Here is a 20,221-nt window from a genome sequence, read left to right as displayed (position 1 = left end):
GTCGCAGATACAGCTCGAAACGTAATCCCCGCGCATCGGAGCACGTATGCGAGAGAAGCGATAAAATTTCGATTTGAAACGATCGCGCAGTTCGCTCTATTGATGGATATCTTTCGAGAGGACTAGGGAGATCGGTGTACATCGGAAAAGAACGGGAAAGTAATCGAGACTGCTTATTAATAATATGCGATATTTTTTTTTTCTGATGTAGGAAGATCCTCTTCGCACATGATAGAACAATCATGTATCTTACAAGAGATATATACGTTTTATGTACACATTTGCATCGTATTATTACAAAGTAGCTTAGGTCTACGTGCATCATAATATCTATTACGGTATTTTATCATCTTCCTATCATTTTTTTTTAATCTTAATGATATATTTATTCTTTAATTATATATCCTCTAAGCTTTAAGGGATAATATACATTAGGTAGTATACACGAAATATACACTCATGAGATTAAGTAGGCATTTTCTCGCGTATATACTTTTCTCTTTCTCTCTTTCTCACTCTCTCTCTCTCTCACTCTCTCTCTCTCTCTCTCTCTCTTCAGAAAAAATATTACGATAATTAAGTTTCTGCCTGAAAAAAGCGCGGCGCAAACTTTTACGAAGTTTACGTCCCTCGAGCAGACAAAGAGTACCATAAAAAGGAACGACTATATAACAAGATTCTCTCTGACGAGGCAATTCTCACTTTATACTCGGAAGTTATTCAGTATTCGTCATTTTTTAATAGAACTCCGAATCTGTTTTTATTTCTCTTCTCTTTCTCTCTCTCTCTCTTATTTACGAGATCATATTTTCTTCTCTATTTACAAGTCTTCCGGCTACTGACCGTGTTTGATATGGATAATTATCTATACAATGTTAATCGTAATAATAAAGATAATACCAATGATAAAGACGGCAGTGATGAGTACTCGTCTTTTAACCTTGAAAATACAAGGGATATCATATAGATTAGATCTTAAAACAAATTCTGGTACAGGCTTCTTATGGAGAATTTGAAAGATATTCATTCGCTCTAATTTACAAAGGAAAACCCTCTCTCTTATCTTTTTTCAATATCATTTTTTCTTCTTTGAAATAAAATACGATCTTCCGATAGACTGACATCAGTCGATTATTAAGTTTTACATTCAAAATTCACATCTATTGATAAAAATACACTTATCGTCTTCAAATATATAAAATATTTGTTTAAAGTATTCATTATTTAAATAAAATTTGAATTCAGACATTTAAATCCAGCATTCACAACTTAAATCCAACATTTATATCATAAATATGAATTGCTAATATGTATTTCATTTTCGACGGATTTGTAACGAAAATATGAAAACGGACGAGTCACGCAAAACTTGGAAATATGCAATTTGCTAAAAATCACTTTTCGATCATTGCGAATTAATGTTTTGCCGATTGCCTGTATTCAATTTTTAAAATTGTAACGACGCGTGAATGTTTTTCTTATTATTACTAATATTATAGTATAATATAATAAATTTTTGAAGTCTTTTGTTGAAGAATGTCGCTGAAATATTATAAAAAAATATTTGTATATGAATATTAATACGATTATTTATTAGAGAATGGCTTTAATATTTTAAAAATATAGTTTAAATGTATTGTATGTTTGGCTCTGATTTTTTTTACCCGAGAGGATGTTTCAAAAAACATGGAGTAAAAATGGATTTAGCAATATCATAATCAGAAAATAAAAAAAGAGAAAAAATCGAAGATTACTTTTGTGCCAGTCAATGATATTTACATATCAATGATGAGAATATTTATATACTTTGTTATTAATAATTAAAAAAACGAAATCAAAATAAAATAATGTTTGATATATCAATGTGATTATCAAACATAAAACGTACCCTTTCAGAAATTTAAAATCGTGGTTAAAAGGGAAGATCCATATTTTCGCTTTTCCAAAAAATTTATCTAACAAATAATAATTCAATAATAAAACAAAATGTATTATTTCTCATTTATCGGAACATTCTACATATCTTCTTATACAAGACGAATAACAGGCTATTCATACCAGCAATATTTTTTCTGATAATATGATTTCGATTATCAGTTGAAGATAGAAAAGAATTATAAAAAAATTAATGAATTATATGATAATTAACAATAAACATCATTAATATAAAGTTTCTTTCCATGTGCAATGAAATACATCTAGAGAAAATAATCGATAACATTTCTATTTTGCAGATACACCTGCAATGTGCAATTACATTTTTTATGCTATTATATCTTTGTACATCAATTCCAATTAATTTCATTTTGTATAAAAATAAGTAAGATATATGATAATCGAAAAGTACTTGATGAAATATTTCATATTTTATGACAAAATATCTGTCAGAATAAAAATATAAAATATTTTGCAAATTATTGATTTTTCAATAATCATATTTCGATACTTTTATACATGTAAAATAATTACGAAAAACAATTTATGTTAAAAAGAATGTACATAAAAAAAATCGTGTAAATGCGTTTTGTAGATGTATCATTGTCATAAGAAGGATATGCTGAAGAATGTGCTTTTTTTGTTTTCAATTTTACTTATGTTGTTTTATAAAAGATGCTTTGAAATTACTATTTAAAATAATGCTAAATTAAAATAATATCATATTAATACGCGTGTATCAATTATATTATTTACATTTATATTATTGTTTTTCTAAGTTTTGCGGATTATTCCTCAGAAAGTCAATGTCAATCCGAAAAATCGACAAATGATTCATGATCAAATGATGATGATGATTGATCGTATTTTACTTCCATCCTTATTTACAAATTTTTTTGATATTTCACATAATAACGCTTTGAAGCAAGATGATATTGTACCTTATCACCTTCTTTTCATTTTCTCCGAAGCGTTAACAAAGAAAAACAGCGGGAAGAGAATTATTGTAATTCATGCAATTCTTGTTTTTTGTTTTACTCTATTATAATTTATGTAATTATACGATTTTAATTGTATTAATAATAAAAAAAAGAAATGCAATGAAACTTTCAAAGCATTTTAAACGTCCGTAAGTAAAAATCAAATCAGCTATTGAATACATGTAATTAATTTATTCAATGGTGAAAAAAAGAGAAAAAAAATTTAGAAAGGAGGTACATCAGAATAAAATATATAAAGGAAAAGTGGCAAACAATTACCAAGAGACAAAACCACGAAACAGCGCATCACAAACGTGAAACAAAAAATCTAGTTTACGATACTTAAACATTATTGACAATTACTGGTAATTATTGGTAGCAATTATCAAATAATTATCTAATTTACGACTTTATTCGCGGTTTTGTTGTCATTCGACGATCGTTTGCCTCGGGAGATATTCCCGTACACCAGAGATATCGAGAAAAACTCCATGCAAAGTATAAGCAAATAGCAATTTATTTGCTATGTGATCTGGAGCAGCCGATAATAATAATCTGACTTGCTGCATTGAGCGTTGCAGCTAGCAGTTACTACGTATAAAAAAACATTTATGATACCGTGTTTAAGATACGGCAAACATCTTGCGCGAGTCAACTATCAGTTGACAATAAATAATCGAGAGATTGATGTCATGTAATTATTTCTGCCTTTATATTAATGTTCATACATGGAATACGTTTGATTGCGAAAACTCTGTATAAGCGAAATACGCGTGGATGATTGACATATTTAACCAACATCTATCATTGCGTTTCCGGATGCAGAGCATCGTGTAAAACGATTCAAATATTATTCGATTCTTAATTATCATACTCATCGAATCTGGAGTGCGTCTATCGACGCGTTGGCGAAGCTTCCTTTTTCTCTCTTTCTTTTCCGCACAATCAATTGTCATCGGAGTCGAGATTGCCGTTGATCTCATGACAGATCGCCGTATTCAGTCGCCAGTGGTAGGGCATCGAGGAGCCGGACACGCTCGCGGTCTCCTGGTTCCGCTGGAAGATCCCGGAGGACCTGCCGGACCGCTATACTAACGATGGGTACTTCTGCTCGGGCAAAACGTAACCGGACGTCTCGTCGCCCGACGCGGCGGCAACAGCGGCGGCCGCAATATCGTTGCTAGCGGCCTGAGACTGACTGGTTACTGGATTCAGATGGTGACTGGTCGACATAGACAGGTGCGACATAGACGAGGTGAGCGCCATATTGGGATGATACTGCGGATGATGGTAGTTGGCCTGCGGGCTGTGGTGCATGTGGGGGATCTGGGCCTGATAGTAATCGCTGCTGGCGTATGGTGCCTGGGCGTAGGCGTTGTAGCCCTGGCCGGCGTACTGGCTATGGTTCACCGCGGGCCCCGCCGAGCTCCAGGTGAAACCGTAGGCCTCGCCATGATGAATTTGATTCATCGCAGCCGGATAGGATGACGGTTGCAGTTGGTTGGAGCTCGGCGTCAGCGGCGGTGACGGAGTCGTCAGGTTGCTGTTGGCACCGCTGCCGCCGGTCGGTGTCGCGCCGACTCGCGGATACGTCGACTGCGTCGACAGAAGCGGCGTCGACAAGGGCGAGTTTCCTGCTACCGGTGCCTCCCTGCCCTGCGCCGGTGAATCCGGGGAAGATCGTCTGCTCGGGGTTGTCGAAGAGCTCGTCGATATCCTGCTACCAGTGCTGCTGTTGCTGTGATTCTGACTCGTTCTCGGCGAACTCTTTGACGGAGGAGTCTGCTGTTGTTGCTGCTGCTGATGCTGTTGCGATTGTTGTTGCATTTGCTGTCTGCATTTGGCTCGACGATTCTTGAACCAAACCTGGAACAGAGAGATGCGGCGCGGACGCTGTGAGCTTGCGGAATGTTTGACGATAGATCTGTCGGTGAAAAAAAAAAAACACGATATTCTTTCATTTTGACTGTATCCGTATGATGCATCTTTAAGACAATGTTATTATTATTTCGCGGTATGCAAAAGTACATAATGCGACCTAGAAATCAATTAAGCTCTCTCAGATAGGCATCGTACGATCGGCAGCTTTCAATGAGGTACAAAAGTCTTCGATGGAAGCCGTAGCCGCAGGGATTGTCAGGGAGGAAAGGTGTCCCACTGTCTCGCCACGAGAGACGAGACCGGTCGAATGGGGAGTTAATCGGTGCAATGGGAAAGTAATCGCGGGCGAGCGGGCGTAACATTTCATTAAATCGCAACAATAACAAGAACTTGGAGGGAGGGGCTGTACGGGGGGCACGAGCGCGTACGGGCGCGACACGCATGTATTGGAGCATCCCCTGGGATCCTCGGTGGCTACGGTGGCTACGGTGTTCGTCGGCACGCATGCGCGAATCAGAGCTCGTCTCGTAGGGTTGTTTTCACCCCGAGAGATCGAATAGTTGGTTCCGCCTGTGCGAGTATCTCCCGTGCGTGAATACGCCATACACGCATAGGCTTCCTCGTAGCTGTACATTATGGCTATAAACACGAAGAGTACGTGCGAACACGCATACACAACACACGCATACACGGCTATCCAAAAGATGCGCACACATGCACACGTAGGTTTTTCTCTCTGAAAAAGGGACAGCAAGGGTAGGAAGAGGGATACAAAAAGCAGCCCCTCGTAGGCCGCAAGCTTGCGAGTGCGTTGTGATTGCCCCTCCTCCCTTCTCTTCCTTCGTCCCGCGTAATACTCCCCCTCACGCATCCCCCTATAATCCCGTCGGGGCACAATGTGGCCAGGGGTGCGATCCTATGAATCTATGCCCGCGCCTTTAAAAGCGGGACCCGTCATCGTTGTTGTTATTATCGGCGGCATTGTAACAGTTGTTACGGAGAGAGCGATTCGCCGAAGCATAGCGAGGGATTTCGTTCTCCACGGTTGTGCTTGTACGCCGTTCGCGAAGCAGAAACCACGCGCAATCCTTTCGCTTTTTATCTCGACTATGTTTGAGAAATAGATGCAAACTTTAACCATTTATCTCATATCAAGTATCTTCCCGCACGCGCGTTTCAAATAATATTTATATTAGAAAAATATATCTTGGCGGAATTAGAGATTTTACTGAGAAATTGCTTTATTTCAAGAAATTTCCTTTATTCAAGAAATTCCTTTACGAGTATATCTAAAAAAATAACGAAGAGATATTCTTATAATTTACGAAAATATTATTATATGATTAATTTATAATTTATATTATATTATTATGTGGTTCTAAAAATTATTTTCTTTTTATAGTAGTCAATCCATAGCAATTAAACGCGACTGAATTTTGTATCTTTCCAAGACGCGCCAAAGTCACAAAGTATACGAGCTCGGAGACTATAACTATTCTCGTCCTCCGTTTATTTGGCTTTTGCTTCTCTGTGGTATCGTGATAGGCAGAACCTCGTTTCGCAAAAGTCATCCACCGCGTCGCGCGATAGGGTGCGAAAATCTGTTGGGCGCGACGTGCGCGGATATTGCATATCAACGCGGGCGGAACGAGTCTCCGAAAGGGCGAGAAAGACGGATCTACGTCAAGGTTAGCGCGACGGACAGAGAACGATCCCATTATAACGGCGTGTTTGTACAACGACACCCCCTTCAAAAGCGGCGAGAGCAAGAGCGAGAGAGAGAGAGAGAGAGAGAGAAAGAGCTACCCCAAAAACCAACCAAACAGGCCGCGATGGCATCCGAGGACCCCCGGGGGCAACCACCGACGGTTTCACGCTCGTACACATCAAGAGACCGTCGGCGAGAACCGAGGTGCAAATTGCGCCACCATCTGGTTTACATCCAGCGAACGGAAAACCACCCTACCGGCCAGGGGGAGTGGGGAGGGAGGCGGCGCAGCTGCGTTGACACTCTGTTATGACAAATATATTTTCTTATTTGTACTATTAATACGACACCCCACTCCGACAAACCAGGGAACGTGTCATCGTCCGGCACGCACGATTGATGGAGAAAACAGCGCGCGAGAGCCACAGGCTATTGTTTGCTAATGCGAACGTAATGATGAGCGTTCTGTTCGCTCGATGTTATAAAAATATCGATGTGCTCGTAAACGTTCGAATTGTAAAAATAAGTATAGATATATTTATTTTTTATATCCTCTTTTTTATATTATTTTTATATTCTCTCTTTATTTTATATATGTATATTTTAAAATATTTTAATATCATGGTAGTATTTGAAATTGTCTATACAAATATATATAATCAGAAGATAAATGTATAAATCTTTTTATGAAGTCTCGATTCTACTATCATACAAAAAAATAGAATGTCAAATTTCTAACGTGTATAAAATATATACGACTTTCGTTTTATATTAATATATTGCTAGAATGCAATTCTGTATTCGAGATATTTAACGTCGCGCATTTCCAATCACGGAATTTTGCAATAGAAGCGATGATATCACGATAGTTTCATTTACATATAATCGTCGGCTGATTTTCCTCTCCGCTCATCCATCTTACTGTTCTTCTCCATCAAGAGACGAGCCAACATTTTTCGATTCATTCTCGATTAATAAGTGACGAATGAACGATGCGGCGAGAACGCAACGCATTCGGAGATGCGTTGCATCGTGCGTCAGTCGCGTCGTACGCAGCTGCGTGGTTCTCTCGACGAGAGAAGAGAAGCGCGCGTATAGAACGCTCTCGCGAGCGAGATGGAGTAGCGCAGGGGCTATAATCCACGAACAAATCAACGATATGTTGTACCTCGCTGCCATGTGTACCTCTATCCGTACGCACAGCTATGGTCTGTGTCAGATCTCTGCCCCCTGCTGCCCCTCGTCGTCTTTTACCGCGAATCCCCCTGCCTTTAAAACTTTCAGATAGCATCCCTCCTCCAGACATTATTCGCTCGCGTAGATACGCTGCTTCTCTCGCACACGTGTATACAGCATAGTTTATATGTATACATATCCCGCATATACCGATCGCATTCCCTTTGCTGTACGCCCACGTACGTACATACGCACACGCATACACGAATGCGTTTCGTGCGCGATGCACCCTTTTGCAGTTGCGCTGCCATTCACAGCGGCTTAACTTTGCGCGGAAACTCCGCGTCCCGGAACTGAATTTCACGCTTTTGTCTCATATATTTCACGATTCCGACGAGGCGATATCGTTACGATATCGCGATAGATGCCACGAAAGATGCCGCGAGGCCTTTTACAAATTGTCGATGATCCGAACGAATGCGCAAACGGAGCTAGAAGGGAAATCGAGAGCTTAAATAAAAATATGTAAATAAAAGAATACATAAAATATATATATATAAAATAATAAATAATAAAACTATCTAAGTCTGTTAAATTCGCAAAGTTCAACTCGCCGAAACTTTCGGATTAATAATCTGATTTTTCCGTTGACATATGAATATCGTATGTGTCATGTGTAATGTATAGGGTAAACGTGATTGAAATTCGAGACACAAGCTCGGAATTGCGATATCGTGACTTGGTAACGCCCCGCCGCGAAATAAAGATGTCATGAGAACCGCAATAAAAGCGTCAACGAGCTCGTCGGCACATCTATCAATGTACGAGGCGCGGGGTTGGGACAATGACGAAATGGAACGACGTAGGGCGCAAACGCCCTGTGTAAATACCTTAAATCTCGCGCGCGATTGCTGAAGCACGAAGCGCGCGTTCTCTCTCTATTTCTCTCTCTCTCTCTCCCTCTTTTTCTCTTTCTTTCCTCTTCCTCCTCCTCGCTCTCATTTTCGTCAAGATCACCGCGTTTACATCATCGTGCGAAGAGCGCAAACGCCCTGTGTAAATACCTTAAATCTCGCGCGCGATTGCTGAAGCACGAAGCGCGCGTTCTCTCTCTATTTCTCTCTCTCTCTCTCTCTCCCTCTTTTTCTCTTTCTTTCCTCTTCCTCCTCCTCGCTCTCATTTTCGTCAAGATCACCGCGTTTACATCATATAGTCAACGTGCGAAGAATGTAATGACTTTAAACGTCGCGTTAATATACGGCACGCGAAATTCCATCAATCTCAGATGAATGCAATCTCGGATTACTTGCGAAGAGCGTGATTTACTCACCGAAAGTTCGTATAGGAGCTTTCTGTTTACCTCTGTTATTATTTCAACATCGTTGACAGCGATATTCCAGAAGGGATAAAATTTGCAAGCAGAGAGAAAGAAAGAGAGAGAAAAGAAACATAAAATAATTACCTGGACTCGCGACTCTGGCAGGTTGATTTTAAGAGCAACCTCCTCTCGCATAAAGATGTCCGGATATCTCGTTTTCGTGAATAGCCCCTCCAACACGTCCAGTTGAGCTCTGGTGAAGGTCGTCCTCTCGCGACGTTGTTTGCGTTGATTCATTCCTGCAACATGAGGAAAGAAAGCGTTCGTTGTTAATTCTCGTAAATCTGATAAGAAATTTTAATTCGTTGCGTTACGGGCACTCTTAAAAGTGCTCCGTAACGTATTGCAAGGGATAATTAAAGGATTCGCTTATAGACTCGATCATTGGATCGATTTCAGTTCATTAAATCGCTAGATATTTTCACAGCGCGAGATGAAAGCCGTTTTAAATTTCTGCATAAAATGCGATAGCTATTATTTAAATGACCTTAAAACGCTTTAACGCGTGTAAAAGCATGTTTTCGTTAAGAAACTTCGAGATAATATCCGCTTTAAATGGTATACGATACTATAAACGAGACGATTAAAAGGAGAAACTTTCTTTCTCTCTCTCTCTCTCATATATATATATATTTTTTGTCGAAATTTTCACGCGATTTGAGAGACACTCAGCACGCTCATAAACTATCTTTCTTCTTTCTTCGTGAATTTCGTTTTCTCTCTCTCTTTCTCTTTTCTTGTTCCACCGTCACGAAATTTCAATTTCGAGATTCGTAGAGCGTATATAATAAAATATAGATATTTGAGGAGAAATGAAGAATATAACTGTCAAAGAACCATCCCACTATCGCGAATAGATATCGAAGATACCTCAATACGTTCACCAATCGCGCCATCGATGACGATGTCTTCAAATATGGAACGCCTTCGAACGTCGATGTCTCACGAAGACGGGGGTTGTTGCCGCGCGGCAAAGGGAGATCGGACGTGGAGGGGTGTGAGCGTTGCGAGGCCGCGATAGCGTAATTTTGAACAGCTCCCTTCTCTCCTCCGTCGCCCCTCAACGACCCACCCCACGCTACCTTCCTCGTGCCATCGAGCCTCGCTTGGCTCGTTTCGGGACCCACGTAATCCGCTTATGAGGGGGTCACGGGGGTGCCGACGAGGGGGGAAGCACGGGGAGGGAGGGAGGGAGTACACCCCGGAATACACGAGCATCCAGGAGGACCGAAGTCGCGGTTCGCTCCCAGCTGCCGCTGAAAATGACGATACCGGGCTCTCACTCGGCGAGCACACCGGCGAATATACACGGTGGTATCCTCGTGTCGCTAACCAATAAAAAGAGAGCGCCTGGAAAACTGCGCCTCGCCAGTGTCTCCGGGTTGGAAGCCGGATCGTAAAGTCGCAGAGGCGGAATGGTGGAATTTCATGACGGGGGGGAATCGCCGGGCCATCGACCACGAAGTACAATATTTTATATACCGAATTTTCGAATTGTCGTTTTACTCGGAGAATTCGCGACATTAATAAAAGAAAAAAAAAATTGTGGCTCTCGGAATATACTTGATCGAAGTGTCTTCTAATCTTTATAGGCCTCCACAACTCACGAGTTTTTTCAAGACAAGGATTTTACAGTCGCGAATGACTGACTATCATACGAGTTAATAAGAGAAATAATAGGGTCATTCACGAGAGATTGGCAAAGCTCTGCCTTTTGCGAAGTATATGTCTGTAATCGTCATTCGTTATCGATTAAGACTCAGGTAGACACGCGAGGCAGCTGTTTACGAGACGTTCGATGCTTTCTCTTTTTCCTTTTCCATTCCTCTTATCCGCCATGCTTCAACGTTCTACTCAACTCAGGACACGACAAAGAAAAAGACTACCGTAACATAAAAAGGACAGAATTTGTGTCAGTAGAAAAAGAGATGACGAAAAAGATTAAAAAGACAATACAGTAATTTTTAAAGTCGCAAACTGAAAATGTACATAAACATACCGCGAAAAAAATACGACTCTCAAAATAATTTGTATGACGTTTAAACATGTGACAATAATATTACGATGGAAAACAATGCATTTAGAGAGAATAAATTCGATTATTTAAAAAAAATTCAATTAACTAGCTGTGTATGTGTGTACAGCAACTATAACATTAACATATATTCCACATTTAGCACGATAGAGGTGTGCAAAAGCACAGATCAAGAAAAATTTTCTATTATATCGTATCTGTTCATACAGAATTTTCATACGAATATATAATTATCAAGAAAAAAAAAAAAAATTACAAGTTTTACGATAAAAAAGTTAGACGCCAAACATATGTCAACGGTCAATGCGTTTCGACGCAAACGGCAGACCAATGGGAGCGACGACTGCAAAGCAACCGAAGCTTCGAAGGGTAAGCATAAATATAAATACATTTTTTTTAAAGAGAGATAAATGTAAATGTAAATGCAGCAAACTCTTTCGGATTAATATAAAATATAAAGCATATATGTTTCAGGTACATGCTATAGTTATTAGTAAATATTTTTTGATTTCAAAAAAAAAAAAAAATATAAAAAAAAAAAAAAAAAATTACAAGTTTTACGATAAAAAAATTAGACGCCAAACATATGTCAACGGTCAAATTAATGTAACTCGAGGCTTGATCGAATGCGTTTCGACGCAAACGGCAGACCAATGGGAGCGACGACTGCAAAGCAACCGAAGCTTCGAAGGAAGGAGCGGTCCAGAAGGAGGAAGCAGCGTCGTATCAGTCGCATCTCTCGCGGCTGCTCTTCTCGGGTTCGAGTAGAGAGCCCGGGACGACGACGAACGACGATACTTGTGTGATTGGCTAACGAACTGGTCGAGTGGGCTACCAGTATGGCACCGTAGTAGATCCTCGGAATAGATTGCGTCGAGCTCACAATGTACAAACTCCACGGTGGTCGGAATTACCGCCATCGCTTCGTGTGACGGACGCGACACACCCGCGATCGCTCGATCTATGATACATATCTCGCCACCCTCGGCACGAATCTGCCATTGATTATTATAAACACATATATCGACATTCTCGAGTAAAACAATCGTTCTTGGGATAATATATAGCTTTGTCTATCATTGATAATATTTGAAAAAGAAAATAAAATTTGCCTGATTTCGATGGGATGATAATAATTATATATATAAATAAATAAGAGATAAAGATAAAGGTTTTGAAAATTATGTTTTTTTTATATCTCTTTTCGTGGACACACAAAAAGACTATCGGTAAAATTTAAAGAAATTTTATAATATGTGAGTTTTTAGTTTATAAGAAATGAATGGAAAGAAGATGCAATATACAAAACAGGAGAACGAGCTAATAAGGGCTAATGCGCGATATTTAGGGAACAAAATATGATATGTTTTTCTTGATAAAATCAAAAATTTTCCTTCTCTTTCCTTCTAATGATTTCTCTCTATGGTTCCTGTGTTCGAAATTCCAATTAAAAACGCAATATTTTAATTAAGGCTTTTCTCTTTCGTATAAGGTTATCACTTATTATGTGGATGACAGTTGGTAGATAACGTCAAGACATTAATAAGTGATAAATATCAATATTATATAGCATTCTAGCATTCTAGAACATGTCACATTCACTTAAATGTCACAATTATATTAAGCCAATATTTATTATGTGTATATATTTAAATTCATATACTATATGTGCGGTGCCTTTACACGTATTGAATTATCCATTGAACAAATCCCATTTGATTGAAAGTCTTTTCGCGTCTATAGTCACTGTGTTCGCTGCTGCCATAATGGTAGAAGGAGAATGGCTCTCTAAGAGAATGTTCTGATTGTCGAGTGGGCGTCAGTGCTACCGTTAACGATGGCCTTTGCCATCGGCCCAGTCAAAGCCGGGCACTTCTCCATAACTGAAACAATGGCTGTCCGATTATGACACTTCGCGCTCGCTTCCTTGACATACAGAGAGTGTTCCGAGAATAAGTTCGTCACACTTTGCACGTTTTATCCGACGCATAAAGATTTTAAGCGCGATATTGTCAAAGCTAACTAAATAAAAACGAATTTCATTTCGCGTCTATAGTCACTGTGTTCGCTGCTGCCATAATGGTAGAAGGAGAATGGCTCTCTAAGAGAATGTTCTGATTGTCGAGTGGGCGTCAGTGCTACCGTTAACGATGGCCTTTGCCATCGGCCCAGTCAAAGCCGGGCACTTCTCCATAACTGAAACAATGGCTGTCCGATTATGACACTTCGCGCTCGCTTCCTTGACATACAGAGAGTGTTACGAGAATAAGTTCGTCACACTTTGTACGTTTTTATCCGACGCATAAAGATTTTAAGCGCGATATTGTCAAAGCTAACTAAATAAAAACGAATTTCAGATTCTCGCGATCGAACAAATATATCTCTATCGCTCTCTTATATTTAAGATCATAATAAAGATTGAAATATTTGTGTCCCCAATATACATATATTATATTTATCGTGCATTTTATTTTGCATTAAAATTAATTCTTACAATAATTAAAAATTATTAGATTACATATGAGAACGACAATGATTTACAATTCGAGTCGCGAGCATTTCGATCGATTTAAATGCGCGAACGAAAAATCTTGACAACCGTATCTGGGGCTTCGAGAAGAGACAGTTAGCTAAGCGACCCTAATGGCTTGGCAAACACCCGCTGACTCCCGGAGTATGATTCGATTTATTATCGTCAGCGAGACGCGATACCGGGAGGGTTGATATAAGGGTTGCTCCGCCTCATTGGCCTGCAATGAGATCAGACGCGACCCTAATAGCAAATTCGTTTTGCGTTTATTGGATTCTTCCGCGCCCGCCGCGTTTCACCGTTTCGTCGAGATCCGCGTAAGTCAATGGACCACTAACAGAATTTCACAGTGATCTCTCTCACACACAATCCGATAGCGCAATCCGTCAGTGCTCTCGCATGCGTCCGTGACTTCAGACGCAAGAGTATAATTTTTTCTCGTCGTAAAGAGAGTATCTGCGCAAATTATTTATATGTTTGTAAATTATTTATATATTGTAAGATTTTACGCTCACAATATTTTGCCATTCAAGCATTAAAGGAATTCTTAGAATATATAGATTTTCAAGAATAGCTACGAAAAAAATATTGACCGCTGATTTTGGCTAATTAAATAAATTTCTTTTCTTCCTGTTTTTATCTTATGAATATATGGAATCTGAGAAAAAAAGAGAATCTCATAAATCTATTAAATTATCTATTAAAAAGAGAATCTATTATGATTACATTTAATTGAAATGCGTAATTGAACAGTGCGCGATAAAGTACGCAATGATGCGAAAATAATTAATGACGTTTGTTGACATGTTATTACGTTGACTTATTACCCCTCGGCGTATATCTAGACTTTCGCGCGGGAAAGAGCTTACGGTAAATTATACAAATAAATGTACATGTCCGATTCAGATAACGTCGGGAAGCCCGTTATTGCTGAAATACGGCACTGGGAATTTATCTCGGATGCAACATATCACTGATATGCCAGAGGAACTGACGGTAATTAATCATAATTACATGCACGGTCGACTGAATAACAAACAACGCACCGGTGTCGACATGCAAAGTTTCCGCACCATCCTTTAAACGCGATTTTACCGCAGTTTTGTCAAATCACGTTGGTTTGAAAGAAAAAAGAAACAGTTGTTTGAAGTAGACACTGTGTAACTCAACGTTATATTCTCTCGTGGTTTTGCGCAGGTCGATCGTTAAACCGCAGAGCTGACAAAGAGTTATACTTCCATGACTGACGAGAAAATATATCTCATCATGAATTTAATTTTCTTATAACACAATCATTTCAGAAAATTATTAAATAAAGAAAAATATCTATTTAAAATAAAAATTTTATAAATGGCGATGAAATGTGATCGTTAATGATGCGATAAAACGCGCTAGGGATTCTTAAAATCAGAAATATATATACAGTATAGAGTCAGAAATCATAGGTATTGTGACATTAGAAAAACACTTATACTTTAGACGTGTCAATACACATATATATGTATAAAATAAGTACATATTAAAAGATACACGTATTTATTTATTTGTGGAGTATTCTCATAAAATTAATAAATGTTCATTAAACCAAACTTATGGATTTTTTAATTCAAATTAATTTAGTGAAATTAATCCATCCTGAACAAAAATATTGTGGAATCAATAATTTTCGAGTTGACAATAATATAAACAGGTTTTCTTGAAAAACAAAAAAAAAAAAAAAAAAAAAAAAAAAAACGAAAAAGACGGAGAGTATCAAGAAGTGCCGTAAAATAGTAAGCTTGTCGCAGTATCGGACGACTACTTTGATATTCATAGAGACGAAACGTAGCGGATGGAGAAGACAATGGAAGGCGGGGTACAGTCAGGCACAGAATCGAAAATTAATTAAAAGCTAAAACGCGAATAGGCTGCTACATGATGGCGCCATGGGCGGAGGACTGGATTATTGGGGAGGAGAACCGTGGGATGACAGCACGTGGCGAACGGTGACAGAAGAGGGAATTCTAAAAGGCCATCAGCTACGAAAACATTTGGCCGACTTTGCGCTTACAACATAACCATCGTGTGATCGCGCAACACCAAAGATTCAACAGAAACTAAAAAATCACATGTCATTTCCGCCAATCTTCCAGCATTCGCGCTGTGCGCATCCAACTCATGCGATAAATCTTTTCGCATAATAATTTTGATAAAAATATCATCTTTAATAAACTTTAATAAGTAATAAAGCTAATTTTTTTTATTCGTTCTTATTTCCAATCCATTATTATCTCAAATCTTGGAAGCGTTATAGATACAAATTTTTAAATATAAAATCTATTTCATATACTTAGCGCGATAGAATTCTTTTTATCTCTACATTCATATTTACTGTATATTTTAATATATACGAAGAGTGAATCCCATAACTTGATCATCTCTATTGTTTTTAATGATACCGGGGAACGTATAAGAAAAATATTATTTGCAAATAATTATAGTCGACAAAACTTTTTTGTCAAAGCCATTCTTTTCGAGACTTAAAGATTTTTTCGAGATTTAAAGCATTTTTTTAAATGCAGTAATTTCATTAACGATGTTGTAGCTGATAGTCTCGAAAAAAGTGATCTCACCAACAAAGTTTTGCTTACCATAATATTTGCTCTTTGTAGACATCACCACCATCACCATGGTATCATGTTCTCTTTAGAATCATACCTCCGTTGCGAATGTAGTTGTACGACTCGTATCTCGGTACCCTGTGTTTGATGCTGATTGGGCCAAATTGGACGTGATTCGTTTGTTGACTTGATGTGTAAGGAATTTCCTGATTTGTTTCTGTGAACGGAATCAGTAATATAGATAATGGGAAGCTTTTTGAGAATTCCAATATTTCCGAATAATGCAAAGATATTTTTTAATTTAATAATCCCTTTTTAATATTTAAACGATGCATAGATATATTTTAAAGCCCATTTTAAACAATCTACAATTTGTGACAAAAAATTCATTACTTATAACTTTTTCTGACAGATACTATTTATAATTCTATATGTATTCTATTATGTATGTGTATTATACTATGTATTTTGCATATATGTAGAGTGTCGGATTTTTTACATGTGTTCTGTTACATGACATACAAGATTATAGATAGAATTTTATTCTGAATTCTGTTCCGCAAATTATAGAGAGATCGTTTAAAGTGTATATACATTATATAATTTATTATTAAGTTGAAATGTTTCAATTAAAAATGTCAGCTGTATTAAAACTATACGTATATATTGAAAAACGGAATGGTTATTTGTGCAGGAAATTGAAAGAAGTTGTCATTCATATGGGAGTTCCGGCAGAAAAGGAAAGAAAGTGCGTGTGGTCGAATAGCCGTTCTCGTGTGATAATCTAACGGATATGAACGTAAGTACGTAACAAAATACTGACGCGCGTCCGAGAGGAGCAGATAATCGGATAAGTTTCGCGTTGCTATGTTCTAACCGACGCCGTTTTCCTTACGATGTCTACTCTCGAAAAGTTATTCAGTACTTATCAAGTAACGATGGCGAGTATATGTATATGTATATATGTTGTGTGTATAAATACTTTTGAGAAGCATGATTAAAAGATAAAAACTTTGTGTGCCTCTTTCTATCAATTTTCTACGCGTGAAGACAAAATCCGCGTATAAGAACTCGTCGAAGTAACGATGTTTGCAAAAAATTCTTAGCAAGTATAAGGGAAATCTCTGGATATAAACGCGAAATGGATTTCGCTGTTTCAATAATAAAAGGCATAATTCCGGTAGGACATCGCGGTAAAAAGACGCGAACGAAACGAAAGAGACGACGAGAAGAAGCGAGATTTTCGAGAGCGAGTGTCGATGTCTCGTCGTACGCGACATTTCACTCAGCCTCGAGTGTTTGTCTTACAATTAGGTCTAGATTTGTGTTTGGCCTCTCCACACCCGCCTACTCAATTTAGCCGTGACACGCGCCGCCATAGAAGCGGCTCTCTCGTTTCGTCGTTTCGCGGCCACTTGGTAACGACGAGTATATACAGCACGTGTCCGCGCCACGTGTCGCCCTTAACCTGACGCCTAATTGAGTGATTGGAATTGTACCGAACTGACAAGCGCGCCCACCGGCGAAGAGCGCGCTGGCTTTTCGCAGTGGCAATATTCGCGACATTTGATTTAAAATTCGGAGGCATTGAGTTTATAAATTGTATCGCGCAAGCATATTCTCTCGGAATGATTTTAACGTTGAGACATGAAAAGTCATAGATATAGATCTCTAGTACTTAATTTTTTTGTTATCAATCGGTTTTTAAATGGGTAAAAAATTTGTCATAGAAATTTCAAATGAGATTTTTACAAAAATTCGTAAGAGCGATCAAGCGTATATATTTCGACGTATAAAATATTTGGAGCGAATATTTTGCTCCGCCGTGTAAGCTCCTTTCAATCATGACGAAATGTATTTTTTTAATCTCATACATTATGCCTCACGGCTTCGAGAAGCGCATGTCGCGTAGGAGCCCCGGGATCAAAATCACTTGTTTCGTCCTTACCCCTCGATTGACAATCGGCAGAAGGAAATCATCGACAACGGTGTCTTTATTCATGCGCCGCGCCACCGCGAACGAGCAGGAGGAAGTTAAGTGGACGGGCAATTTCTCTGCAACAACAAATAGAGTAGTTCGGATGGGAAAAGGGCGGAGGCCATGTGACGCGATTCCCACGTATTCCGCTGCATGCCACGAGTCCTGGGGAGAGATCCTACGTTTGCACCCCTTCCTGCCACCTCGGCGAGTTCCCTGCCCGAAGCTATCGCTCTTTCGCCGACCGCGGAGAAGAGGGAAGAGAGAGCGATCGTACCCCCGCCGCCCCTGCACGGCATTGCATAACAAAATAAACATCGACGCGCGACGCGTATCAAACGACACGAAATCGCCCTTTTCGTCCACGCGTCGTCATTGACGAACATCGTCGCGTGAATTAATTCGAGGAAGGGAGCCGTTATATCTTTCAGTAGCTTCGCAACCTAATTATCGATTCCCGCGCGCGCGAGGGTTGAGATGACAGAGATTAAAACACTTCAATGTCTGCAGAGAGATATCTGCGAGGAAAAATAAAAGCTTCTCCCAAACCGTCATACGATATGTATATGTTGCGCGGATCGCAAAAATACCGAGGATATGCGAGATCAGAGGGGCAAATGGCGGCTTCGTGGCCGTGGCTATGAATCGAGGCGAGTTTGCTTCACAAACGGATGATAAAAGCGAAGTCTCTCCGGCGGCACGAGAGCCGTCGCGCTCTATCATTCTCCCGCGATATTCTCTCTTTTCTCTTGTTTCTATTCCCGTCTCCACCGTGCTGTTCTCCAACCTCGCGGCATCACCGCGTCGTTCCTCTCTCGTTCGGCGGCTTTTCGTGTAGCGCGGATACGCCTACAACGGATAGAGGCAGCCGCTGGACGTAGAGTACGTAGGGACCCAACGGACAGATCCGTGTTTCCATGGAAACCCACCTATCTGCGTCGGTTGGACCTATACTGCCTGCTGCCACCCTGATAAGCGGCTTACTCTCATGGTTCTCTCCACTCTTCTTCGCCGAAGCATCCCCCGATCCCCTCCAACCACTCCGTCTCCTCGACACTCTGCCCCCTGCACCCTGTGTCCCTCGTCGCCGGACCCTCTTTCCAACTGTGGGTGAAAGAGAGCGAGATGGCGAAAGATGGACGAGAGAGAGAGAGAGAGAGAGAGAAGAGAGGAGAAACGATGCTACCTCACGATTATATAAAAACCTTTCTGCGAGTGCACGTCAATATACTATCGAATCATGCAAATTTCTTATTAAGATCATCCCAGAGATAGCCATTATTAAAATAATCTCATTAAATCAACTGTCAATAATTGAATCGTCATCTTTAGATAGGAATGTGCGAGCAACTACATACATTTTTTATTTTTACCATCGAGTATAACATGCTTTAAGAGGAGGGCGTTGTATTTAAATTAAACACTATATTAGTTCATTAAAAAAAATAGTTTATTTTTAATGCAGAGTTTGGCAATAATTGGTTAGTCATTGTTTGAATGTCTATTATGATTAAAATAATCTCATTAAATCAACTGTCAATAATTGAATCGTCATCTTTAGATAGGAATGTGCGAGCAACTACATACATTTTTTATTTTTACCATCGAGTATAACATGCTTTAAGAGGAGGGCGTTGTATTTAAATTAATTACTATATTAGTTCATTAAAAAAAAATAGTTTATTTTTAATGCCGAGTTTGGCAATAATTGGTTAGTCATTGTTTGAATGTCTATTATATCTCATATGATTTGCGTTTATTCCAATACCATACTCTTAATGCAATACTCCATTTTTACGTCAAATATGATATGTTTTAAATTTTAAATATATAACATTGTATTTAAATTTATTTTATTATAATTGACTTGTGCCCAAAAAGATTAATTCTCTTCATTCATTCTTAACATCGGTTCGATGAAATCTTTGATTGGCTATTATTCCAGTATCCATAATGTACGTTTATTCCAATGTAAATGCAGAGTAATATAGCATGCAACACTCTTTCAATGTCTGAATAA

General features: G+C 39.1%; 1 protein-coding gene across 2 annotated transcripts in view; it reads right to left on the bottom strand.

Moving 5' to 3' along the window:
- Positions 1-210: 210 nt before the first annotated feature.
- The window catches only part of LOC115246370 (homeobox protein OTX2-like), a 54,240-nt gene continuing 34,229 nt past the window's right edge, over positions 211-20,221 (bottom strand). The window contains exons 3-5 of one of the 2 annotated variants that reach the window (XM_029825143.1): positions 16,321-16,440; positions 9,143-9,297; positions 211-4,781 (exon numbers count right to left, since the gene is read on the bottom strand). In XM_029825143.1, the coding sequence (XP_029681003.1) occupies positions 4,002-4,781; positions 9,143-9,297; positions 16,321-16,440 (1,055 nt within the window). In that variant the 3' untranslated portion in view covers positions 211-4,001. The remainder of the gene's footprint in view (positions 4,782-9,142; positions 9,298-16,320; positions 16,441-20,221) is intronic. The other variant, XM_029825144.1, reaches the window with a different exon arrangement.

Source organism: Formica exsecta, unplaced genomic scaffold (genome assembly GCF_003651465.1).
Source record: "Formica exsecta isolate Colony F162 unplaced genomic scaffold, ASM365146v1 scaffold149, whole genome shotgun sequence".
Classification (NCBI taxonomy): domain Eukaryota; kingdom Metazoa; phylum Arthropoda; class Insecta; order Hymenoptera; family Formicidae; genus Formica; species Formica exsecta.
Note: the sequence above shows the minus strand (reverse complement) of the source record. Positions and strands in the feature narration are given on the sequence as shown.